Raw genomic sequence first — 27,105 nt, forward strand, 5'->3', positions numbered from 1 at the left:
CAGTAGTGGACGTCTATTGGTTGATGATGATGATAGTAGGTATAGACTGTAGTACCCTATATCTACCTACCCTCCTAGCTCTATAGTATGAACCTATGTAAATAGCTAGATATAGGAACAGATAATATATCTAGCGAGATGCGAAGCTGAAGTGGCAATATGCAGAAACATACGGTACCTAGTTTGAAAAACTGATAGACGTTGGGGTCCGAACTTCCAAGGTGCCAGAATGGCGACCTCGCACCGGAAAACGCAGTGTTGGAAGACTCCCCCACAGATGACATTCAACGAGTCTAAGGCAGCCATTGGATTTAGGCGGCGCAAGACCGTGGCGTGTGAAAATGACATTATCTATCAGTGAAAGAATTTTTAAAATCGAATGAGTACCTCGTACGTGCAAACTAACACACTTTACCTCTTTATATTACAGTAGATAGGATAAAGGAATAGTTACCATACATATATCACAGTTTTACGATGTAAAAACTGTGCCGATCCCTGCAATAGTGGTAATACGCGTGCTATGTCCAATGTCCATTGAAGAACAACGCAAGTATGACTCACAGCTGACTGAGCCATCGCAAGCGCATACCTACCTGTCGCATTCACCAATAATGCAGTCTAGCGAAAATAGTGAAATAAGTATTACTTTCCAGGAACATTCAAAACGTTGACTCATTGTTGTTTAAATGAAAAAATAGCCATGCAAAATTAACGATTAATTAAAGGTGTAGGACCTATTATTTGCGAATATAACCGTTGATATAGAGATCTTAAAGATTAGAATATAATGACTAATCTAGTAATGACAGAATCACACAAACACCACAAATTATTCTTGTTGTAGAGTCGGTCATTGGTGCGGCAACCCGCAACGGACACCTTTTTTTGCAAATAGACAATCAAAAGATCACGGGTTCCATTCCCGTTCGAATATTAGAGTGATACTTATGTAGTCCGTACAAAATGACTTCTCACGCGCCATTTTAACTCTCATGTGAAAAGTACGGTTCAACATGGGTTCAACATTAATAAAAGACTAAATCCATACTTTAGACATGAAATTTGTTGAAAGGAGTTAAATTTTACGCGTCCTATGACACAAAGTTTTATGACGTAGGTACCTACTTAGATATTTTCTTAAATGTATAAAAGGAAAAGGTGACTGACTGACTGCGACTGATCTATCAACGCACAGCTCAAACTACTGGACGGATCGGGCTGAAATTTGGCGTGCAGATAGCTATTATGACGTAGGCATCCGCTAAGTAAGGATTTTTGAAAATTCAAATACACTCGGCGTCAAAAAAATCGCACCTTTCAAAAAATCTACTTCAAACAATTTTAAACCTTATTTGACATCAATAATGAGGGTCATGTTGGGTATCATTTGAAAGGGGATGAAATGGAGAGCACAAAAACAATTCAATTAATTATTTTTCTTTTATTGGAACAGCACAAAAAAAGAAGTTTATGAAACAGTAAAAATCCTTAATTAAGCCTTAATTTAAAACAGATTAATTATACAAAAAAGAATACAAAAAATGATCTTAAAAATAATCTAAAATCTAGTGTTACCCCCCCTTGCCCTGATGACGGCTTCCATACGATCCCTCATGGATCTTATCAATTTTAAAATGTCTTCTTGAGGGATAGTGTTCCATTCCTCAATAACAGTATCTTTGAGTTCCTGGAGAGTCGTAGGAGCGGGATCACGAGACCGAACCTTGCGTTTTAAATGGTCCCATAGGTGCTCAATCGGGTTCAGGTCTGGACTTCTTGCTGGCCAGTGCATGACAGAGATCCCAACCTCTTGAAGGTACTCGCGCACAATAATTGCAGTGTGAGCGCAAGCGTTGTCGTGCATCAACATGAACCCCTCGCCAACAAAACTGGCATAGGGGACCACATGTTCTTCCAGGATCTCTGTGATGTACCGGTGAGCAGTCAGTGACCCTTGCCCGCGAGCACCTCGAGCCCGGGAGACGCAAACAAGGTCGGTTTTGCCGTCGGCAGACATGCCGCCCCAGAACATACAAGAACCGCCTCCATATTCCACCGTCTCCTGGATGCAGGCTTGGGCGAATCGTTCACCCTGTCTTCTGTACACTCTTTTGCGTCTGTCGTTGCAGAAAAGGCACACTCTCGTCTCGTCTGAGAAGAGAACAGCTTTCCATTGTTCGAGGGTCCAATTGACGTGTTCGCGAGCGAATTGCAAGCGGGCTCGCCGATGCTCTGCGGTCAATTTGGGACCCGTAGCAGCTTTTCGCGCCGCTATTTTCTTCTCCCTCAGTCTTCGTCTAACCGTAGACACACTCACAGTTCTTCTGTTAGTTGTCTGGAGCTGCTGTCGCAACTCAACAGCATTTAAGAACCGATTTCTCAAAGACGTCACTACGATGAATCGGTCGTCTCTCTCCGAGGTGCAGCGACGTCTACCAGACCCATGTCTTCGGACGAAGCCACCGGTCTCCAGGAATCGCTGGTACACTCTTCGAACCGAAAAACGGCTCAAGTTGAGTTGCCGAGCGACATCACACTGCCGCATGCCTGATTGCAGTAGTGCAATCACTTGGGCGGCCTCATCAATAGTGGTATCCATCTTCAAAGGTATTTATCTTGGGAATGAGCTTCTCGTGTGTCCACTTCAACGGTTAGATAGCGAATGACCCCGATTGTACCTGTATTGACCATTTTATACCTACAAAAGGTAGCGCAACTAGCGGCTGTCTTAAGAAGCAAAATTGTAAGTGTTTTCTTCTTCTTTTTTTGTGCTCTTCCAGTAAAAGAAAAATAATCAATTGAATTGTTTTTGTGCTCTCCATTTCATCCCCTGATACCCAACATGACCCTCATTATTGATGTCAAATAAGGTTTAAAATTGTTTGAAGTAGATTTTTTGAAAGGTGCGATTTTTTTGACGCCGAGTGTAGTTCAATAAGCTAGTTGTACTATAAGAATGTATATTTAAACAATTATTCATCTTGTCAATGAGGTGAAAAAGCGTTGCTAAGCCGTATCAGTCAACTTCGCTTCAATATCGTACAAAACTAAATAGGGTTGACACCTTGACAATCATTCTATAGTTGTGCATTTTAAAAAGAGTAGGCAACTGCTGAGTTTTTGCGGGCTCTTCTTATAATGCCTTCTAAGATTGAACCTGCAATATCAATCCGCACTTTTACCATTGATCTATTGACCACTGGTAGTTAACTTGTTAAGTAGGTAAGGAATCTGTTTCTAAATTAGCCCAAAAAGAGTTATACCAAGGGACTAGAATTTCGAAAATATTATTAACTGATTTACAACTGTCTCTGCGTAGTACTTCCTAGTGTTCCTAGGGTACCTACTCACTAGACGGGTCATCTAGAAAAAAAAAATTGCAGGCTGCAATTTCGTTTTTGCTATAAGTCCCGCAAATTGCTAATACGTGTGGCCGCCATTTTAGTGACGTCAGTACTAGACTGCAGTTTCGAGCTGATGGTACATTTTTACTTAAATATACGTCAATTGACGTCATTTCGATGTTAATGAGACTTGGTTCCAGCGCAATAGCAGTTTGCGGGACTTATATGGGTACTAATATAATTCAACGCTGATTTGTCATAGTTTGCGAAGTCATAATTCCCAAAAGACGTGACAACCCTACTTACAATCTAATCTTAAGGGAATACCTGTCATATAAGTGGTCCAACGTTTGTTATATTTGATTCATATCTCTTTATCTCCTGTTGCGTCATTGGTACGTTATTTACAATGGTATTTACCACTTTACCCATATTTTGGTAACACACACGCATCTGCATGAATCATGTGTTTGAATAGTGATTGTAGACTTATCTAACACGTAATTATTTGGATGTTTTAAGATTACGAAAATGTTAAATAACAGTTGGGTATTACCGAATTATTACTATTATTTAAAACTAGATGATGATGATGGGGATTTAGGTTTTTTTTTTTTTTTTTTTTTTTATTCAAATACAAGTTAGCCCTTGACTGCAATCTCACCTGGTGGTAAGTGACGATGCAGTCTAAGATGGATGCGGGCTAACCTGGAAGGGGTATGGCAGTTTTTTAATAAACCCATGCCCCTTTGGTTTCTACACGGCATCGTACCGAAACGCTAGATCGCTTGGCGGCACGGCTTTGCTGGTCGGGTGGTAACTAGCCACGGCCGAAGCTTCCCACCAGACCAGACCAAAAATTTAGAATTATAAAATTCCAAATCCCTGCCAGGAATCGAACCCGGGACGTCCAACTAATAAGACCACAGCGCTTACCACTGCGCCAGGGAGATCGTCGATCGTCGAGGTTGTTAACATTCCCATGGGATCTCTTTGATTTTCCTGGATAAATTCATGCCTATGTCATTCCCCGGGATGTAAGCTAACTCTGTACCACATTTCATGAAAATCTATAAAACAGTTGGACCGTGAAAACCTAGCAGACAGACAGACGCACTTTCGTATTTATAATATTAGTATGGATGATTAGATGAAAATATGAATGCATTAAAAATGAGTTCTGTGCACACCTACTACGTACTAGATGGATCGTTCAGAACAAAAATGGTTGCCGGCCGCAACTAGTTTTAGTTGTCATACTAATTTTGACAACTTCGGAATGACCAATCTAATGCATAGTGCATAGAGGTCATTGATTGGAAAGATATACATATTATGTATAGAAGAAATAAATAGTTGCCTATGGAGTAAGTAGTTTATTCACAGCTGTTGAAGAAGTAGGTAGTACCTATAGTTCGCGACAGGTTGAGATGGCAATCGGTGTATGAGGTGGGGGGACGCTCCGCACAATCTCTCCCAGATTGCCATGTACCTGTCGCGTACTTGCCGTCGGGTATCTAAAGTAATACCTAAGTCATAAAGTACTTGAATAAAAATCATGTATTATTATAAGTCAAAGTATAAAAATTTATTTGCACAAAATTATTACGAGTAAATAATTAATGTATAAAACAGCCATGCACTTACTTTCTAAATATAAATAATGAGATTTGTAAATATGTATGATTATTTTAACAAAATTTGTATTTACATTTCTAAAAGACGAATAGGTACCTAAATCCTAAATATTTTTCTATTAGATGCAATAAAATATACCTACTATTATTATATTCAATACATTTAAAATACGTAAGAGTTCGCACGTACTATCGGCTGTTTTCACTGGTACAGTTGCGTCGTCCACAAATTATTATCTGCGACTGTCGCGCAATTCATATAAAGCCTTATTCTATGGATTAAGCCATACATTTAGGAATATATTGTGACGAAAGAGATTATTTCCGCCACGGTATTTATATCGTTTTAAAACATGAGCTGAAAACGTTTTCGTTTGACAAGCAAAAGTATTCGCGTTTCTTCAGTTGAGATAAAATGGCATTACGCTCGGTTGCATTGCGTATGCCCATCGTAAAGGTAATCATTCAAATGATCTATAATATGCTGAAACAGAAATTACATAGAATAAAACGTCGATGGTGGATTGGCTCGATAGACAAGAAATTTCGTGCCACGATTACTTTTGCAAAAGTGTTATCGCAGAAATCCTCACACGATTTTAAAATCATCGCGATCACGTAAGCAGTGTTGCCATCGTGAAAGTACGAATAAATCGCGATGATAATAGGAAAGTACCGTCGCGACGACGTTTTCGCGATTATAATATATCAGTAAATATAATATCGTCTTTGCTGTGGGATATGACACGCGGAAAAAAAAGTTGTTCGCGTGCACGTGCCCTAAGACAATATGGTCAGTGCACATGACATTGGGCAGTAAATTTTTTTGCACTTAAGTTGACTTGTGTCGATTTGTTTTGTTGGAAATATCGGTATCACAATGAACAAAGGAACAGCGATTTTAGTCTTAAATTAATTAACACTCAAGTAGAATAAATCTAAAATTTTACATGTATTGAGCGCGTTTATGAAATGACTACTCGAATGACATATTTAATTATTGTAATGTGCGCTAATCTTTACAATATTCAAGTTGAACGGCTGATATTGACGATCTTCAAGATCATTATCGTATTACCTATATGAACAAAAGGACATTATCACAAATATGCTTTTTACAATACATCACTGACCTCTTCTAATACAAGTACGCTGGATTGTCGACTGTTTTTAAAACAACCTGATTTTCAGACATTTGACACAGTGTCAATTTTAATTCCCGGTACGCTCGGTGGGACGCTTCGGAATCGGATGGGCACAAAAAATAACTGTCATGTTGTATGACACACCTTTTCCAGCGTTAAATTTATGTTCATTTCAGTGCAATACATCGAATGTACCAAATATTTATTATTATTATTATTTACTTTTTATTATAAGATTATTATTACGTATAATTCTAAAAATAATTCTGATAAGTAAGATCTATTCCATTTCTTTTTTCTAATTAAATTCACGAAATTAATTCTAAAATACATTGTACAAATTTGTAAATTTAAACAGTAAATGAGATTTTAATATAAAATTTAACTAATTACTAAGTCTAAATTAAAATCACAATTGTCACAAACCAAATAAAAACACTCAAAAGTTGTCTACTAATAACTAAAATTATGCATATTATACTGGTAAATGATTCGATCATAAAATTTTGAACTTATATCAGTAAATAATAAATGACTATTAAATTAATATAAAAAATATATTCTTACTTATATTATTTCAAAGTAAAATCTTATCTCTCGATTTATCAAAGTAATTTGGTAATGAATTAAAAGGAACTCAATTATTTAAATTAGCCTCATTTTATGAATAAAAACTTCAAAAGTGCGATCAAACTACGTACAGCGCCATCTAGTTTTGAATGAGCGAAACTTTTGGATATTAAATTTTTAATACTGTTCCTGTACAATAAATTTAATCTGCTGTATAGGAACAGTTTTATAATTCTAGTCGAATGTACTTAGATTCATACATAGTGTTTCAATTGGCACCGAAATCCAGGATTTTTCTTTATAGTTTTAATCTAAGTATGGCAACAGATAGTCGTCGACTATGCTCACGTTCATGTGCCAGTTGAAATGGTTGACTCCCGGCACGGTGACTATGTGAAGTCGATTGCTTTCGTCGAGCGCCCTTAAGCCGATTCTATCGGATTGGTAGATCTCTTGATCTCGCATCCCTACTACCGTTTCGTTTACGTCGTAGTAACCGAATTGGCTGAAATGGTAAAGACAAGGTTTTAGCCATTGACTTATATATTACTTCGTATGGACAGCGTTATTGAACAAACAAAATGGCACCGGCTCAGTGGTGCTTTAGCACCAATGCAACCTGTGACGTCTGGATTTCAAACGGGTCGTTCATTAGTATCTAAGAGGTGGCGCTGATTTATTTGGTTCCTAAACCGTGAAATTCCGCACCAGGTTAGCATGGGGGCTGTGCGGGTGTAAGGAGCGTCCAAACCTCGATTGCCATCTCGACCTGTAGCGAACTATAGATCTCTTGTAGGGACTTCCACACGCCACGGATATGCGCCGCCTGAATCCAGCGGTTCCCTGCGACTCACTTGATGTCGTCCATCCACCAGCGGGGTGATTCCCTAACTCAGTGTCTAACGATAAATGATAGCCACCGAGCACATTTGAGATTGGTTAGCTGTACATTGCTGGTTCACTGAGTGACATTAAAACAATTTTTCGTAGAAAATCTTCAATGGATCAAAAACAAATGTCAAATGAGAATATCATTCAGTGTTAGACACTGTGTTAGCGAATAACCCTGCAGGTTAGCGTGGGGACTGTGCGGGCGTGCGGAGCGTCCCAACCTCGATTGCCATTTCGACCTGTCACGAACTACAAGTCTCTTGTAGGGACCACACGCCACGGTATTGCGACGCCTGAATCCAGCGGCTCCCTGAGACTCACTTGATGTCATCCGTTCACCAGATCCAGTCCGTGCAGATAGTTATAAAGAATTTTCATGCCAAAAGATACACACCTGCTTTCCCAGGGTGTGATAACTTGGTCATCTGGCCCTCCTATGAGAACTAATCTTTTCAATCGAAGCAAGTTGCTCTTGAAATCGTCCGACTTTACAGATCTGTAATATAAACAGTCTATGACAGTATAAATTCATACTAATATTATAAATGCGAAAGTGTGTCTGTCTGTCTGTCTGCTAGCTTTTCACGGCTCAACCGTTCAACCGATTTTGACGAAATTTGGTACAGGGATAGCTTGCATCCCGGGGAAGGACATAGGCTTTTTATCCCGGAAAATTGACGAGTTCCCACAGGATTTTTAAAAACCTAAATTCACGCGGACGAAGTCGCGGGCATTATCTTGTCTAAATATATATAAAAGGAAAAGTCGACTGTCTGACTGTCTGATTGATCTGTCAACTACTGTACGGATCGGGCTGAAATTTGGCATGCAGATAGCTATTATGACGTAGACATCCGCTAAGAAAGGATTTTTGAAAATTCAACCCCTTAAGGGGTAAAATAGTACAGTAGGTAAATAGTAAAATAGTAGTATATCTCAACTCGGCTTTATTGATTCTGATTGATTTTTAAATGTCATTTTTAGGGTTCCGTAGCTCAAAAGGATAAACGGAACCCTTGTAGGATCACTTTGTTTTCTGTCTGTCTGTCTGTCAATTTAGGGTTATATCACACAAAAAAAATTAAATTGTGGTCATGAACTAATAATTAGTATTTTCAACTTTCGAAGCGAGTGACTATATCAAGTGGGGTATCATATGAAAGGTCTTCACATGAACATTCTAAAACAGATTTTTATTTATTTTTATGCATCATAGTTTTTGAATTATCGTGCAAAATGTCGAAAAAATACGACTGTAGTACGGAACCCTCATTGCGCGAGCCTGAGTCGCACTTGACCGGTTTTTATAATAATTACAACAAAGTTATGCAACAGTTTTTCAAGATAGTTATCTTGAAAAACTGTTGTGTAACTTTGTTGTATTGCTAAGAACAGTATTAAACATTTGTTGTACAGGCTAAACACCTTTATAAACATAATATACCTACAACTACATACGTAGCGTACAGACAATTAGATCCTATTTTATATTACTTTATCGCTAAATCATACCATTATTGTAATGTGCATTATATTTGAGCTATAACATATAACTCGGCTTTATTAAATTATCGTTTTTCATCAGACGTGATTGAAGTCATGCAACTATCTTGTATAAAGAAGTAACTACTAAACCCTGAAAATGATTTCTACTAACTTCTTATCTGCAAATACTGACACTAAAATGTTATGTTGCTGACCCTTTACACTAGGAATCAATACAAAGAAAAACAAACATGAATTATTATGAAGTTGAAAACAAAGTTTATTTTTAGTTCATTAATCATTATCACAAAATAAATAGTAACAACTTTAAAGATTTTATATATCTTGATATTATAAAAGAAATCTGCAAAAATAAAGTAAAACAAAAAAGTAAAAAAAACAAAAAAGGACAGGTTCCACCGAGATTTGAACTCGGATCGCTGGATTCAGAGTCCAGAGTGCTAACCATTACACCATGGAACCGCTTGAGCAGCATGTCAAAATTGTTCTCCAATATCATGAATCAATATCTGCATCCTTTTCTTTTTACTAATGCTAAAAAAGGAACGGAACATGACTTTCACATTTAAAAACTCTAAATTTTAGTGCACAATACAAATTTAAACAGTAGGTTCGCGAGTACGTGCTAAAATCACGAGTTTTACCATCAAAAAATTAAATTTAAAACTGTCAAACTGTGTCTGTCCTTTTCATATTACATTAGTAAGAAGAGCATGCGAATACTCTAAAATTAGGTTGTGCTCAGAATTAGCCCCATTAATAGACTACGAATCCTTAATAATAATATGCTTGGATTAGATTGGGGACTCCAAAATCCTAATACATAACTACTTAAACCAAATAGGTACCTACTTATCGCAATCCCACTTTAACTAGAATTTTAAAGCTAAAGGTCGGAAAAAAAATTAATGCCATCTATCGTGTAATACAGGAACTACCAAGCAACACAAGCGCTTCCATTTAGGGTCACGATTCACTAAGTAGTTCTTTCACTACGTACTAGATGGCGCTGTATCAAGACTTCAAAAACTAACATTTATTTACTTGTTTACATTTACATCTATAGTTCCCCTGTTCTCACATATACACGCAATATGAGTAAAATTTGAATTTTATACTTACTGAATATGATTATTGATATAAGGCAGGTACACACTATATGTCTCATATAAAGTCTGATGGTAAGGATCTTTCCAGTAGTTGCCCACTGAGGTGTGTTGTCCAACCCGAGAATAGAACAGTTCATACGCCGACTCTTTTACTAGACCAGGGAACACTACATGGAGGAAGCCAGCTGTAAAAGAAAAGAGTATGTATTAAAAAATGTCGGTTCTATCTCTCTCTCTGCATACTTCAATCTGTTAAATTTTCTAACTTGGAATACTTCACTCCGTTAACAACTGCTACATTCATTCCATACCAGCACCAATTTGGGAAGTTTTTGAACTATAATTTGCAGTTTATAGTGGACACTTTTTACATTTTCTACACTCCATAATTAAAAGTTAAAACACTGGTCAGATTTATTGATAAATTTGGCCACATAAAAATTGGGTCAGTGCTTTTACAGATATTTAAATACAATTTTTACGAAATTACATTACCTCCATACTGTCCCGCCTGAGGAGAGCTCAGTGATATGAAAGTGCTAACAGAAACATTTGAGAATGTCTGCACAATGCCTCTTGCGACTAAACCACCTTGGGAATATCCTGGAATTATTACAGTTATATTTTTATGCAGAAAACTGTTCTTTATTTCTTTTTTATTTGTACCAAAAACATCCATGTCTGTCTGTCTGCTAGCCTTTCACAGCCCGAGTTCAACAGATTTTGACAAAATTTAGTACAACGATAGCTTACCTGGGGAAGGACATAGGCTACCTTTTATCCCGGAAAATCAAAGAGTTCCCACTGGATTTCTATAGATCAAAACCTAAATCCACGCGGACGAAGGCGAGGGCATCATCTAGTTTACAATAAAGAGAAAAAGAGAGTAAAAGTGGACAGGTCTTATAGAACAAAAGGAATGTACAATGTTTATACATGCAATGTAAACCTTCCATGGCATATCATGCTTGAGATAAAACTACTAGATAATGCCCGCGACTTTGTACGCAACGATGTATGCAACTCCGACTCGCACGCAACCAAGCTTTTTTTAAGTAGATTTTGTATCATCATCATCATCAACCATACACGTCCACTGCTAGACATAGGTCTCTTGTAGGGACTTCCACACGCCACAGTCACGCCTGGATCCAGTGGCTCCCTGCGACTCGTCTGATGTCATTCGTCCACCTAGTGGGGGGTTTTCCAACGCTGCGTCTTCAGGTGCGAGGTCGCCATTCCAGCACCTTGGGACCCCAACGTCTATCGGTTGTACGAACTATGTGCCCTGCCCATTGCCACATCTCCTCATTTCTGATTTGATCCCGTAGAGAAACTCCAAGTATAGCTCTCTCCATCGCCCGCTGAGTGACTCTGAGCTTTCTTATGAGGCCCATAGTTAGCGACCATGTCTCGGATCCATATGTCATCACTGGCAACACGATGTGTAGGACATATACGATTTTGTATAGGTCCATATAATTAATTAACATGTACTTTAATGATTGAAGATGACAAACGTTAATGACAATAATTTAATGGTAATGTCCTGAATCAACTAACTGGATAGTTACCAATAAGATTGATTCCTTCCGGATGTTGACTGGAAAAGTTGGCTATATCCATTCCAATCTCCATAACTTGATGCCACATGGTCTCCAAGCTTGACCAACTCTCAAATCTATTCACATTATACACTTTTGTGCCCGGATGTTTCTGGAAGATATAATATACAGTTTCTATTATTTATACATACTATTATACAGCCTATATACATTTGGAGTTATGTACCTTTCAAATGGGGGAAGAATTTCACACATAGGTTCACTGGTTCCAAAGATTCCACTTCGCCCGCGTGGATTTCGGTTTTTGAAAATCCCGTGGAAACTCTTAAATTTTCCGGGATAAAGAGTAGCCTATGTCCTTCCCCGGGATGCAAGCTATCTCTGTACCAAATTTCGTCAAAATTGGTTAAACGGATGGGCCGTGAAAAGCTAGCAGACAGACAGACAGACACTTTCGCATTTATAATATTAGTATGGATTACATCTTCTTCTTCTTTCTTCTTTGGGGCTATACAGGTCCTTGCTATCCCTGAATCACTGCGACCGTCTCCGATCTATTGTGTTTGCCTCCACTTCACACTTCCTTATCAAATCCTGTGGCCGCCAGATACAGCAGCACCTTCTTGACTGGAATTGAAGTAACATCCTCCGGATAAATGATGTGTCTCCCTAGGTGGACGCTACGTTTGTGCATCAGAGCAGGGCAGAAGCAGATAATGTGCATCGGAGTCTCGGGAGACTCGTGGCACAGCCTGCAGATGTCCGAGCCCTGGAGCTTGTTATACATGTGCCTTTTCAGGCCACAGTGACCCGTTAAAGCTCGCACCAGGATGCACATGTTACTTCTGTTAAGCGACAGCACCTCAGATGCTACCTTCTTGCTGAAGGATTTAACCAGCGCTTTCGAGTGGTTTAACCCTGGCAAGTTTCTCCAGCGGTTGAGTGTGTCATAGTAGCAATAGGTTAGAAGGGTGAGTTGAACCAGGCTTTTAGGTATACCGCAGACAGGCTCTGGGCCTATCTGACGTGCCTTTGCGCCTGATTTTGCCAGAATGTCCGCATTTTCGTTGCCTACTATTCCAGCATGCCCTGGCACCCATCTTAGAACCACCCTGTTGTGTTGGGCCAGGGTGTTTAAGTTTACTCTGCAGTTTTCAACCAGTCTCGAGTTAACAACCTCTGAAGACAAAGCTGAAAGAGCTGCTTGGCTATCCGAATGAATGTAAATCGTTTTATTGACGTGGTTGTGTTGCAGGATGGTTTCCACACATATCATTATGGCGTATACCTCCGCCTGGAAAATAGATGTATAGGCCCCCAGGTTACGGTACAGTTTGATCCTGGGTTTCTCTCCATAGATTCCTACGTCTTTGCCTGACTTTGAGCCATCGGTGAACCATTTCAAACAGCCCGATGGCCATGTGATTTTGTTGTTTATCCAATCCTCCCTATCTGGGATTTCCACAGAAAAGGATCTCTGGAAGTTGTATTTTGGGATCATCGTGTCTGACGGCATTCCCAAAACTGGAATCTCGAGTACTGAGTTCTGCAAGTCCCTCAGTGTTTTAGATAGCCAATTCACCTTTCCTTGGCTAATCAGCCTATACATGCCCATTCTCGCCTCCTTCATCAAATACAGGAAGAGAGGAGGTAAGTTGAGAAGAGCTTCTAGGGCTGCCCCCGGAGAGGTGCTCATAGCTCCAGTGATAAGTAGGCAAGCAGTTCTTTGGATACTGCCAAGTTTATACTGGGTTGTAACCTGCGTCAATTTGCTACACCAAACCACGGAGGTGTACAATATCATCGGCCTGGATTACATACATTACAAACTCACAAAATCTTGAAAGCCATAATAGGTAGAGAGTTGAAATTTTCACAGAATGTGTATGTGTATTTCTACTGCCGTTATAACAACAAAGTTTCAAAATGGCAGTCATGAAAATTTAAACAAATTCAAGTGTTATTTCTTGTACAATGGTAGGGAACCCTTCGTGAGCGAGTCGGACTGCACTTGACTAGTTTTTTATATAGTACCTACATATCATCTTCGTCATCATCATCATCAGGATGTGGACATCCACTGTTGGACATAGGCCTTCTCTAAAGAGCTCCACCACACCCAGTCCTCAGTAAAGTCCTATAGTACATATACTTAATACTAATTACATGCAGTGGTCGGGTTTGATAATATAGGTCAAGTAAGGGCAGCTACCAAGATAATGCTTTCCTAAACAAATCTCAGAAAATAAAGTTACACAGGACATTATTTTATTAGTTAGCACAAAAACCATCTGAACCTGAATTAACCAAATGTTTGCAGTTGGTTAAAAAATAAATTAAGTATAGGTTTACTTACCTCTTGGATTCTATGGTTAATCATTTCCATACTGCCACTGCCAGTCATGATCCCATGAACTAACACCACAGGTTTGTAAGTAGAACATAGATGGACAAATAAAAAAAGTAGAATGAAGACCACAAGATTCTTATCCATTGTAAACAGATTGTACCTACATAAATAAATCGGGAACAAAGGTTTCTGATAACAATAGGGAAGGTCAATGCCACTGCATCACAGCTGTTTACACTACTTACAAAATAATATAGAAATAATAAACACAGTACACACAGGTGTTTAGACTTTAGAGGGGAATAATACAAATTAAAGAAAAATAAAATTAATTTATCAAATCGAAATCTTTTGATTTATGAAATAAAATACGTTTTAAAAACACGAGAAAAAAAACAAGACTTTTTTCTTTATACGTCAATGTCAGTCAAAGACACCGACTGGGTCAAAGAGACAAAAATCACAGGTTAAAAATGGGACTATAACCACAGATATGTCCAGGGCTACTTCTAATAGTCCTTGTTCTGAGACTATAACTCAATAAAGCGGCACGAAGTATAAATGCTCAAAAGAGCTAGAGCCATAGATAACACGCTAGAGCCCAGGGCCGGCCGGAAAACTTTTACAAAAAGGTGAATAATTGTGAACTGTCAAGTGCACGTTTTGATAAAATAAAAAAGATAAAAACATTGAAAAACTATTTTTTCTTAGAACTAAGCACATTATGTAAAAATTATAAAGACAAGGTTTGTTTAAAATACATTCTTTACTCATTATAAAAACATTTATATTTTTAATGAAAACACCGAAATTTAAAGGTTATAAATGTTATAATATTTGGTATTTTCAGCTAACTTACGGTTTGAAACTATAAAATAATCCTTCAAGATGTCCACGTCTTTAAAGGAGCAATTACAGAAGCTTACTGTACCCCAATCGTCAATATATAAGGAAGACAAGAAAAAAGCATCCTTACTTTTTGACCCCAAGGAAGCGGCTTCAAAAGACCGTGATACATTTTATGAAATCGGTCTTAGTGGTCTTAAAGAGTTAATCGCTTTATACGAAGGTTTCCGCGTATATGAGGATGCCTTATTTAGCGTAGCCTCCAAAGATTTCGAGCGCGCCGTTCAGAGTAAAGAAGTGAATCACAACTTGGATCAGACTATAGAAAAGTTCTTACTCCAACTGTCTCCATATTTTCTGTTACAGTCAGCTCATAAAGCTTTAGAATGGCTCGTAAATAGATACCATATACATCAGTACAACCAGGATGCTTTCATTGCACTCATTCTCCCGTATCACGAGACAAAGATCTTTATTAGATGCTTGCAGCTGTTTAGATTGAAAGGTACACGCTGGGAATGGCTACAAACAATTCAGAAAAATGGAATCCCATTAACGAAACAGGTTTTACATAATCAATGTGTGACTAACACTGCTACGTTAGAATTCATAACAACAAATACTTCCAAATATGTCACGGAGTATGGTGAAAGAGCTACGCAACTGAACACAGTATTTGCATTCTTCTGCACAACAACCATTGGAACTTTAAATACAGCTCAATATGTTTCGGAATCTATGATAAGCGCAATCCTGCCAACTGTCTCAAAGGGTCTGGAATCCTCTATTATAGACTTCAGGTCGTCAGCTTACATGGTACTTGGATATCTATCAACGAAATCATCTTTTAAAAAGAAAACAATTAATAAACTTATTGTTAGGTTGCTGACTGCAGAGTTTGATCTGTCATATTACGACGTTATTTTACTTATTAATGTGATTTACACAAACCAAAAACATTTAACAAAGATGCCTGAGAATGTGTTGTCCAATATTTCGATAGATGTCATGCACTCTATATGCAAACAATTGAAAAAATTAGCTGAGCTTAATGTAAATATTCATGTGTTTAGTATGGCCTTCTTGACGAGCGTTGTAACAATTTTGCAAAAGAATATTGAAGATTTCCGAAGGTTCAGCCAGTTGCCAGAAATCTTTATTGATGAAGTGGACCTTAGAAATCAACAACCTGAAAAAATAATCAAGTGAGTATACATGTTATATATCAAACTAAAAATTAAAAAAATTTGTTAAGTAACTAGCTGATGCCTGTGACTTTGTGTAGATTTAGTTTTTCAAAAATCCCGATAGAATTCTTCAATTTTCCGGGTCTCCAGGTCTTTAACTAAACCCAATGTGAAAAATCACATTGTCACAGAGCACTTGCGATGTGATTAAAGGAGAAACCAATACACTAACAAACAAACACATTTTCACATTTACAATAATTATGGTTATTAATTTATTATTTTACTGTAAGAATAATTAATGTAAGTGGATAATGCTTAGTATCCACTGTATCCCAGTATCCACTTAATCTCTAGTTTCTTAATCAATAATCCAGTGGAGTAAAGCAGATATAATATTGTCAGCAGACCAATAGGACTATTTTTTTTTCAAATTTAGTTAAAAAAATACTAATTGGTCTGCTAAACACATCTCCATTTGAGTAGAATATACTAATCCTTAGTGTGGGTGTGAATTTTACATCAGCTATTCTTTTGACATAAACTTAGTTACTGTTTTTCAGACAAATACTAGATGTGTTGAAATGTCCCAAACATGATGATGTGAATGGAGATGGAAGTGACCTAGAGATAATTGACGACGAGGCTGATGGGTTTTCATCCAAATTACTGGTATGGTTCTCAAAGTTTTTGAAGAATATTGAAACCAAGTACCCAAATGCATTTGACAAAGTCATAAAGAAAGAATTGAGTTCAGATAGTAAACTATCTAGCAAAAAACAACAGCATCTCTCAAAGTTGTTAAGTTTCAAACCTGCAGTGGCTCATAAAGTTGGAGGGACATACCTTTTCGAAAATTTGAATTCTGTAAATCCACAATTGAGGGTAGAAGCTGTAAACTATGTTGCCAAGGAGTTCGAGGCTCTGAAAATGGTAGACAAAGAGTTTCTTAAAGACTCTATTATTAACAGATTAAAAGATGACAATTCAGATGTTGTTATGGCTGCATTAGAAATCTCAAGTGAAAACCTTCAAGAAGTTTTGAGTGAGAGTGATTTGACAGATTTGCTTGTGGATGTAACCGCAAGGGATTCGAAGAAATGGTCTCACATTATCAAAAAAACAATACTTAAATTTTGTATGTTAGGAAATCTACCTGTAAATCAAGAAGTTGTATTTTCTGTAATGCCATACATATTTGCTAAAGACAAAGAATCGGCTCAGTTCACATACAAATTACTTTCTTCAGTGTGGGCTAAAAATCTTGGACTCACAAATAAGGCAATTGGTGTAAATAATTTTAAAAACCACAATGAATTAAATGAAAAAGTATTCAAAGCTTTATTTGTTGACAGAATCGTAACTTTTGATGCTATTTTTAATCCAACTCTGTTGAACAAGGACAGTGCCTTTGATATTTGCTTGTATGTGCTTCTTAAAACTACTTCACCTAATAAATTGACTACAGAAGAAGCAATAGAGATTTTGAACATTATATTGGAGTCAGTTGAAAACAGAACTATTGTTACATGTGATGACTCAACATTTTGTTCCAAGACGATATTGGAATTTATAAAGCTTGCAAGAAAAAATAAAATCTCGTTTGAAGTTATGGAATATGTTTTCTTAAGAGTTACAGACCAAGTGACGGTTGATGCTGTAACAGAGCCTTGGTGTAACATACTAAACACACCAGAAACAGTTCTTATCAAGCGATTGTATGAAATCTTTATTACTGGATGTAGCATCCAACAGTATAACAATAGGTATGCAAAATTACTACAAAAGCTTCTAGAGAAATTGTTCAAAAATCCAAAAGAGAAGTTTGATTTTTTGGCCAACTTTGCTTGTGGTCATATATTGTATGCTTTAGACCCAAAAGACGTGATCAGTCCAGAACTTCAACTGAGAACCTTGAAGTTAATGACAAACTTTTTAAACCTTAGCAATAATGCTAAATGGATCTACAGTTCTGATATTCTTATTTTAACAATATTATTTGATTTAAACAATCCAGTTGCGCCAATCCGACAATGTGTAATTGACCTTATACACAAAATTTTAGACACTAATCCTGATAAAAAACTAATTTATGTGCAGTTGTTACAACAACTAATGGATCATAAAGAAGAGTTAATATTGGACCATGAACAACTTCCTCAAGTTTTGAAGACTATTTTGACTAACCAGTCTATAGGCAATAAGTTGTTTAGGAAGAATTGTCTAGGGAAGTTGACTGGAATTCTTACTGGTGATACACCATGCCATATAAAATCAGCCTTAGTGAAAGCTCTATCTGGTGTTATTAATTCTACTACATTTTGCCACATCATCCCAGCCTTAAACACTTTAGAGAAGAGAATGACACATAATGAACTTGATAAGAAAATAACTTTTGACATTTACGAATCTAGTTTGATAAGAATTATTTATGGTCAAATAAATGAAACTACAGTATCTTCATTTAACAAAGACGTAGTGTGGAAATCTATTGAAATTGGGCTGAAGGAATACAGAGAATGTGTCTTGAATGAGGATCAATCTTTCGTGAGTCCTTGTATTCTAATACTAAGGGAAATTAATGAAAATGTCTTCAAAAAAGTCCCGGAAGATAAGCATAAAGATCTAATCCATCTTATTACACTAGCTGGTGCATTTAGCAATAATTCAACGATATCAAGTGCAGCATCGAAGGCTATGAAGAAAATACACATACACTTTAAGGACTTTAAGTCTATTCTTGAAGGAATGTTACATGCACAAGATCCATTAGCGAATGCAGCTAAAAAGAAGAAGACGACAATACTAATGCTTTCTTATCAACTAGCTGAGACAGATAACTGGCGCCTCGGCGTTACACTACTAGAATATGTACAAAGTAAGAAGAAAATGACGGTAGATACTGCATTTGTAACTGTTTTGTTCCAATTGCTAAGTAAATGTCTCCGATTTGAGGAGCAGTCTTATGTTGAATATACCAAACAGTTACTTCTTTCATCCCTTTGGTATTTCTGTAAGCAATTTGTGAGCGACACCGATAAAGAACAATTAAAGGCCGTTAAAAACATTTTCGACGTGGAGACGATCGTCCTATGTATAAGAGGAACGCAGAATCCTCAAACTCAACACCACGCGTTGATCATTTTATCACATGCCGCGTATATGTTACCAGAACAAGTCCTTAATCACATTATGGAAATATTTACTTTTATGGGTTCTTCCGTTCTCAGACATGACGATGGCTACAGTTTCCAAATAATAACAAAAATTATTGAAACTCTCATACCAATTCTGGTAAAACTGGACAAAAATATTGAAGATTATAAGGAAAAAGAATTGCAACAGTTAGAAAAGCGTGTTGTACCCGTTCTCCGTATATTTGCTGATGTAGTCTTACACGTTCCTGAACATAGAAGATTGCCTCTGTACAAGAAGCTCATGGAAACTATTGGTCCAAATCAGTTCCTTTGGGTATTCCTCGCGTTGTTGCTAGAGACACATATCGCGCATTTCAATGACAATAAAAAGAAAGACAAGAGACCACTGAGAACCTTAGCCGACCAAGAATTGCCGATAAATAGAATGGACTTTGGGCAGAGCATTTTACTAGAGTTCCCACCGGAAGTTTGTTTTGAAAACTTTATAAAACTAACATCTTATATGAAGTCTTTGCCTTTACAAAAGGACGAGAATTATATGGACACGAATGTCGATCCCGGTGATATATTCAGCCTCAGTGGCCATACTCCGATTCAGCTAAGGCACTACAAATATGTTATTGTCACTTTTATGACAACTTGCATATCTTCCTCAAGATTCATCCAGCATTGTAGTCAAGCTACTGATCTTAGAGCGATGGAAAACAATTACAAAACATTTATTATAAATATTCTTACGTTCATTCAGAGTATATCAAAAGTTGGTGATGAGAAAACCGCGAAGTATTGGCGCGTGATGTTACACCATAGTTACGATTTGTTGGACCATACTAACAATTTGCTAACGGCTCCCATGTTTTTATCAGTTATCCGTGGTCTATTAAAGCATAATTTACAAACTGTACGTCGAAAGTCAATGGAGCTGTTGAATACTAAAATACAGTACAGTCCAGATATGTTCGCCAGTGTTGATAAAAGTTTGCTGTTTTCTATACTCCCGGCTCTATTAGACATCGTTAAAACAATTGAAGTCAAAGGCGGCACCTTAGACGAAATTACGGCTCAAGAATTAGAACTAAATCAACAGACCGCCCTTTTATCTTTGAAATTATTAACGCGGATGTTGGCTTCAGAAAATCCTGGACAGTTTAAACCAGTTTTAGATACTGTTACAAACTACACATGCAATCAAAATATACCTGGAAATGTGATGGCATCCATAGTCCTATGCTTGGCTGAATTGTGTGGGAATCTAAAAGCGCACGCATTGAGCAGTTTGAGAAAATTCATGCCAGCTTTAATAAAAGTTCTTAAGAAACAACGTAAAGCTGAAACTCCCGAATTGGTTTTGCTAAGCACAGTGACAGCTATATCTAAGATTGTGGAGAGTCTACCGTTATTTTTGAGTCCCTATTTACAGAAGATTTTGTATGAATACGCATTGTTGCTATCGAAATGGCAAGCTTGTGACCAGGAGTGTAGTAAAGTGTCTGATATTGTATCAAAGTTGGTTAATATAAAGAAGAAAGTCGCGACTTCTATTCCTCCGCGAGTTTTGATACCAGTAGCAAATGAGACATACCAGTTGATTATAGAGAAGGGGAATTTGGATGCCATTGGTCCTGTTATGTCCGTTTTGGCAGATAGTTTCGCGAATATAACGACAGCGGACTTCACAGCATTGCAACACGATTTGACGTCGTTCTTCCTGTCTGCTCTGGAATTGCGAAGTGAAGGGCTTGAAAAGAATCTGGACATGAATGTAATTGATAGAGCGGAGGAAGAAGTTGTCAATGCACTTGTGAGCTTGGTTCTGAAACTATCGGAGACCAGCTTCAGGCCGTTCTATTTCAAAATATATGACTGGGCCATTAGGTCTAATGTAGATGGAAAGAAGGATAGAGCAATAACATTTTATAGGTAAGTTATTTTTGTCTTTTGTTGTTTTTATGGGGTTCTATTTTACTTTACCAATCGGCACATGGCCAGCGTGGTAGACTATGGCCAAAACCCTTCTTACTCTGAGAGGAGACCCGTGACCCGCATTAAGATTTTTACACAAAAATAGAAAATAAACAAAAAAAATTTGGGGTTCCCACTTCCCATACTTAGAACTGAAACTCAAATTTTTTTTTTCATCATCCTTCATCCATCATCATTTCATCATCCGATACGTGTGAGGGGTATCTATGGATAGGTCTTCAAAAATGATATTGAGGTTTCTAATATAATTTTTTTCTAAACTGAATAGTTTGCGCGAGAGACACTTCCAAAGTGGTAAAATGAGTCCCCCCCCCTCACCCCTATAACTTCTAAAATAAGAGAATGATAAAACTGAAAAAAATATAATATGATGTCCATTACCATGCAAACTTCCACCGAAAATTGGTTTGAACGAGATCTAGTAAGTAGTTTTTGATTTATCGTGCAAAATGTCGATAAAATACGATTGTACTACGGAACCCTCAGTGCGCGAGTCTGATTCGCACTTGGCCGGTTTTTTTAAAAGCTTGATTGTCATTCAGTTGAAATGGGTAACTGATTTTTCAGCTACTTGCAATTGTTGAGTTGAAATTGCACAGACACATGTGGTTTGGTCTGATTAATGACACTGATCTAATCATGAATGGTCGACCAATCCGCACTTGACCAGGGTGGTGGTGGACTAAGGCCCTTTTCATTCTGCGAGGAGACCCGTCGTGCTCAGTAGTGGGCTGGCGATGGGTTTAGATGATGATAATGATGAATGTGGGAGGTGGACATTAGAACTATAATAGCAGGTGGCAGGACTGTCGAATTTGGACTTGTGCTTTGTTTTCTTGAGTACTTTTCAAAAGATATGACAAGTACATGATGATAGAGAATAGAGATGGAGGGTAGGGCCAGAAACTCTCTAAATTACTTGTTAGTGCTATTTAAATGCTTATAATTTTTTTTGCATCAACATAATTTTTCTTAATATATTTTCAGAGTAAGCTGCGCAATCGCGGATAAATTGAAAGGCCTGTTCGTCCTTTTCGCCGGCCATTTCATTAAAAACGCAGCAGATCTGTTGGATTCATGCAACAACAGCAAAAATGAACAACTATACTTCGACTCGGACGAGAAATGCATATCCCTCGTAAACTATATCATAAAAACTTTGCACATAGTTTTTCTATACGACAGCCAGAGTTTTCTGAATAAGGATAGATTTGAGACTCTCATGCAACCGGTGGTTGATCAGTTGGAGAATACAGTGGGAGGGATTTCGAGCCTAAAGTCGAGGGCCACAGAGATGATAATCCCTTGCATATCTCAGTTCGCTGTGGCGGTCGCGGACGATTCGCTCTGGAAACTTTTTAACTATCAAGTGTTGTTGAAGACTAGACATAATGAAGCTGAAATAAGGTACTTACATTATATTTTCTGTTACTTATTACCTATTATATTGTAGATACTCCTGTTATAAACAAATCTCTAAATTAATTGACAGGTCTAAATCTTATGCTATCCTTTTCCACAGAGAGAATTATGAAAGGGACAACAGTACATTTAGACTGGCCATTTTAGTTTAGAAATTTTGGGCAAGAGGATTAGTCACAATAGGGTATTTGACAGGTTTTTAAAACTGTTCTACGTTTATCACTGATGTCTAAGGACTCTATAGAAAATATATATTTTACGTTGAGTGCCAGAAAATACGAAAACAAAAATACTATTTAAATATCCCCCCAAGATGCTTTGTTGACAATATGGTGCCTCATACGTCATTTTGACGTCACCTGTTCGTAAACTTTGGCTGTTGAGATATAGGTATTATTTTTCATCTTTAGTGGTTGTAAAATCCAGCGCCATCTATGGAAATTTTCTCGAACGTTACCTGGAAAGCTCTTCATTCTCAACCTGTTGCGGACTATACGTTTGTAATTGTTTGTAAAACGCTGGAAAGCGCGCGAGCTTATTATCAACTGTAAAGCTCCATCTATATTCAAAACGTTTCACTTTTTCAGACTAACTGGTTTAGAATGCCTCGTAGCAATGGCGACGCAGTTGGGTAGCAACTGGCTCCCTCTACTGGCGGAGAGCGTGCCCTTCCTCGCAGAGTTGCTCGAGGACGGCGACCCGCGGATAGAGGGCGCCACCAAGACCGCCGTGCGCACGCTCGAGCAAATACTGGGCGAGCCGCTTGAGAAATACTTTTAAGAATAAAAAATAATATTTTTTTAATACTACAAAAGCGTTTTATTGAAGCGAAGCTTCTAACGCTGCAATTCATAGTCAAGATTTCGCTTCTTTAGGGGACCATTCGGACGACGTGTGTCATATTCAACCTTTATGTATTTATTTATATTTATTTATGACATGTGGTTGGATTCCGTTGCTGAAATTCGGTCATCATCATCATCATCATCATCAACCGATAGACGTCCACTGCTGGACATAGCTCTATTGCAGGGACCACACGCCACGGTCTTGCGCTGCCTGAATCCAGCGGCTCCCTGTGACTAGTGAGGGTCTTACAACGCTGCGCTTTCTGGTACGTGGTCGCCATTCCAGCTCCTTGGGACCCCAACGTCTATCGGTTTTTCGAACTATGTGCCATGCCCACTGCCACTTCAGCTTCGCAAATCGCTGAGCTTTGTTGGTTACTCTGGTTCACTTACGGATCCCCTCGTTTCTGATTTGATCACGTAGAGACTAAAGTAATTCCAAATTATGTCAAGAGAACTTTATTATGCTAGTAGGTAGGGATCACAGACCACCACCTATAGACGCCATAGCCGAACACCCACGCTCGCCAAGCTTAGGCACTTGCATAGCATAAAAATCGGCCCACGCCAAGCATATTCTCCCCTGTCCCCCGCCAACATTTTACGATTTTGTTTTCATGCAAAACCTTGTATATATGCGTACCGTGATGCGTACTCTAGGAGTTGTATTCTCTGTGGTAGGGATCTACCCACGATCTACCTGATTTATTGGATGGAAACCATGCAAATCAGCGTTGCTGCCTGTGACAGATTACGCCCATCATTTCATCAGTTTGATGGTTTGTGCCAGCGCTTTATGTCATTCGTCAAAGCTGTCAGTGACACGGTAGTAACTCGGAACTCTGGTAGCGTGGGTACTACAAACTTGCGAATGAATAATATTCGGCGGTCTCCACTCCACGTGCCCTCCACATACAAGATACAAGCTCTAGGTGGCGCTATCGGACTCCATGGTACCTATTCACCTAGGTAATTTGGCGAGCAATAGATATAATCCATATCCATCGGTACCATACTAATATTTTAAATATGAAAGTGTGTCTGCCTATCAGTCTGCTAGCTTTCACGGCCCAACAGTTTAACCGATTTTGATGAAATTTGGTACAGAGCTAGCTTACATCATTTGGTTAAACTGTTAGGCCGTGAAAAGCTAGCGGACAAACAGGCACACTTTCGCATTTATAATATTAGCATGGATTCGGTACAGAGATAGCTTGCATCCCGGAAAATCAGAGTTCCCACGGAATTTTTAAAAAACCTAATTCCACGCAGACGAAGTCGCGGGCATCAGCTAGTAATAATATAATATTAAATTTATGCCCAATACTTACCAGTACCATCCACAGAAATCCTAATGCCTTGTTATTAGGATTTCTGTGCTATCATACCACCCTCATTCTCATCATTGAACTAAATTAGGTAGGAAAATGAAAAATGAAAAATGAAAATGAAAATGAAAATCTTTTTTATTCGTATAAACTTTTACAAGTGCTTACGAATAGTCGGATGCATCTACCACTGGTTCGGAATGCCTTTCCTGCCGAGAAGAAGAAGATTAGGATTAAGACCTAATAGAGAGAGCCAGCGAATGCCACGACAGGGTCTAACGTGATAATATTTTCTATTCCGAAGAAAATATAAAAAAATTACACAGGTCGATAATTAATCGAAACCGCACTTTGTTCATTATGGTATTTTTTGACTATCCCTCATGTTTTCTTTGCATTTTTCATTAAGTAATTTTGACCTTGTCTGGGAATCGAACTCGGTACTGTTTGCTCGGAATACATTGTTTGGAGATGTTATATACCAGTCAATTGCCTATTAGCATCACAAGGGTGCCTATTTCAGCTTGACAGAATTCGACACGACTTGCCACTACCCGGCATTTGCATGCTAAATGCATTAACTACTTGATATAACGTCAGTTTGAGGACTTTAAACACATTTTGCTATTGCCACTTAAGTTTAAGTACCTAAGCTAGGTAGGTAATAACAGCACAGAAAACTCGCGCTTCCATCTTAGACTGCATCATCACTTACCACCAGGTGATATTGCAGTCAAGGGCTAATTTGTTTCTGAATAAATAAATAAAAATATTATTTTAATGCCTGCGTGGAAAACTGGTAGGTACATTCTAAAAAATGAATGTATCTAGTCAAAATTATAGCAATTAGTATTATTATAGGAATTAGTATAGTATTTTAAAAAGAGGGTAGGAAGAGGTTTATTTTTTCATTTTGAAATCTCCGAGATTACTGAACCGATTTGCGTAGTTTCTTTTTTAATCGATAGAGAAACATTGCAACATTGTTCCATAAAAAAAATTGATTCCAACTCCTCAATCCTGATGCTGCACGGGAACCTGATCACCTAAACTGATGGAATTTAGAAACTGTCGGTTATAAATTAATATTGAAGGTACCTACCAAGTGAAGACTATCCTTGAACTCGAGGACCCAACTCCTCATCCCTGACGCTGTAAGGGAATCGCATTCTTAAATCGTGGTGATGCCACGGGATTTTTAGAGAATCATGCGTAAATTTGATACTGGTACCTAATATCTTGCATCTGGGGACGGGCTACCACGAATAGGCTACTTTTTGTCCTGGAAAATCAAAAGTTCCCACGGGATATTTAAAAACCTAGATCTACGCGGGCGAAGCCGCGGGCATCGGCTAGTGTTGGAATAATAAATAACTTCTCTTACTTAAGTTACATAAAAGTAGGTAAGTGCTTCGTTATTATTAGGGTTCCGTACCTCAAAAGGAAAAACGGAACCCTTATAGGATCACTTTGTTGTCTGTCTGTCTGTCTGTAAAGAAACCTACAGGATACTTCCCGTTGACCTAGAATCATGAAATTTGGCAGGTAGGTAGATCTTATAGCTGACATTTGGGGACAAATCTGAAAACCGTGAATTTAGGGTTAGATCACACAAAAAAAATTAAATTGTGGTCATGAACTAATAATTAGTATTTTCAACTTTCGAAGTGAGATAACTATATCAAGTGGGGAATCATATGAAAGGTCTTCACCTGTAAATTCTAAAACAGATTTTTATTTATTTTTATGCATCATAGTTTTTTAATTATCGTGCAAAATGTCGAAAAAATACGACTACAGTACGGAACCCTCATTGCGCGAGCCTGACTCGCACTTGGTCGGTTTTGTTTCTTATTTACGCGAGCTCAGAACAAATGTTGCTATTGATTTACAACAGTTACAGATTGTTACAGAAATTCTCGACTTCAGTCTTTAATCTACTTCTTTGTAATAACGAGAAAGTTTGATTGAAACCAAAATACCAGAAGAAAACATCTGATCCAAAGTAATATTGCATATTGATTTACGAAAAGGTTAGGTTTCTAGGTAATAATTAATAATAATAAATATAATTATTAATATAAATAATAATTACTTAGAGCTGTCTAAAACTGGAATCCTGCCTAATCTGTTTGGTCATTTAAAAAATTAAAAAGTCTTCCTACACTGACTGACTGACTGATTGACTGACTGACTGATCTATTAATGCACAG

General features: G+C 37.8%; 2 protein-coding genes and 1 non-coding gene across 4 annotated transcripts; 1 reads left to right on the plus strand and 2 right to left on the minus strand.

Moving 5' to 3' along the window:
- Positions 1-4,910: 4,910 nt before the first annotated feature.
- Positions 4,911-14,546, minus strand: Ppt2 (palmitoyl-protein thioesterase 2). Of its 2 annotated transcripts, XM_034984835.2 has the most exons (6): positions 14,127-14,543; positions 11,780-11,921; positions 10,701-10,808; positions 10,219-10,390; positions 7,985-8,086; positions 4,911-7,204 (listed from the first exon to the last, which is right to left on the minus strand). In XM_034984835.2, exons 1-6 carry the CDS (start codon positions 14,262-14,264, stop codon positions 7,006-7,008), a joined length of 861 nt encoding a protein of 286 aa, XP_034840726.1. In that variant the 5' UTR covers positions 14,265-14,543; the 3' UTR covers positions 4,911-7,005. The 2 variants fall into 2 exon arrangements, with proteins under 2 accessions (XP_034840726.1, XP_069357098.1); XM_069500997.1 differs by lacking the exon at positions 10,701-10,808 and having other exon boundaries at positions 14,127-14,546.
- On the minus strand, positions 9,487-9,558 carry TRNAQ-CUG (transfer RNA glutamine (anticodon CUG)). Its single transcript has one exon. It is a non-coding gene; the product is annotated as a tRNA-Gln (tRNA).
- Positions 14,547-14,729: 183 nt separating the features above from the next.
- l(2)k09022 (HEAT repeat containing 1 homolog l(2)k09022) lies at positions 14,730-23,524 on the plus strand. Its single transcript, XM_034984730.2, has 5 exons — positions 14,730-14,866; positions 14,971-16,171; positions 16,717-21,231; positions 22,282-22,701; positions 23,304-23,524. The coding sequence occupies exons 2-5, from the start codon at positions 15,009-15,011 to the stop codon at positions 23,494-23,496; spliced, it is 6,291 nt and encodes a 2,096-aa protein (XP_034840621.1). The 5' UTR covers positions 14,730-14,866; positions 14,971-15,008; the 3' UTR covers positions 23,497-23,524.
- Positions 23,525-27,105: the final 3,581 nt, after the last annotated feature.

This window comes from Maniola hyperantus, chromosome 1, assembly GCF_902806685.2.
Source record: "Maniola hyperantus chromosome 1, iAphHyp1.2, whole genome shotgun sequence".
Lineage (NCBI taxonomy): Eukaryota > Metazoa > Arthropoda > Insecta > Lepidoptera > Nymphalidae > Maniola > Maniola hyperantus.

Coding starts and splice junctions, on each gene's coding strand:
- Ppt2 (XM_034984835.2), bottom strand. CDS start 14,264: ATGGATAAGAATCTTGTGGTCTTCATTCTACTTTTTTTATTTGTCCAT. Junction 10,809..11,779: donor GGAAGGAATCAATCTTATTG/GTAACTATCCAG, acceptor TAATAATTCCAG/GATATTCCCAAGGTGGTTTA. Junction 10,391..10,700: donor TCAGGCGGGACAGTATGGAG/GTAATGTAATTT, acceptor TTTCTTTTACAG/CTGGCTTCCTCCATGTAGTG.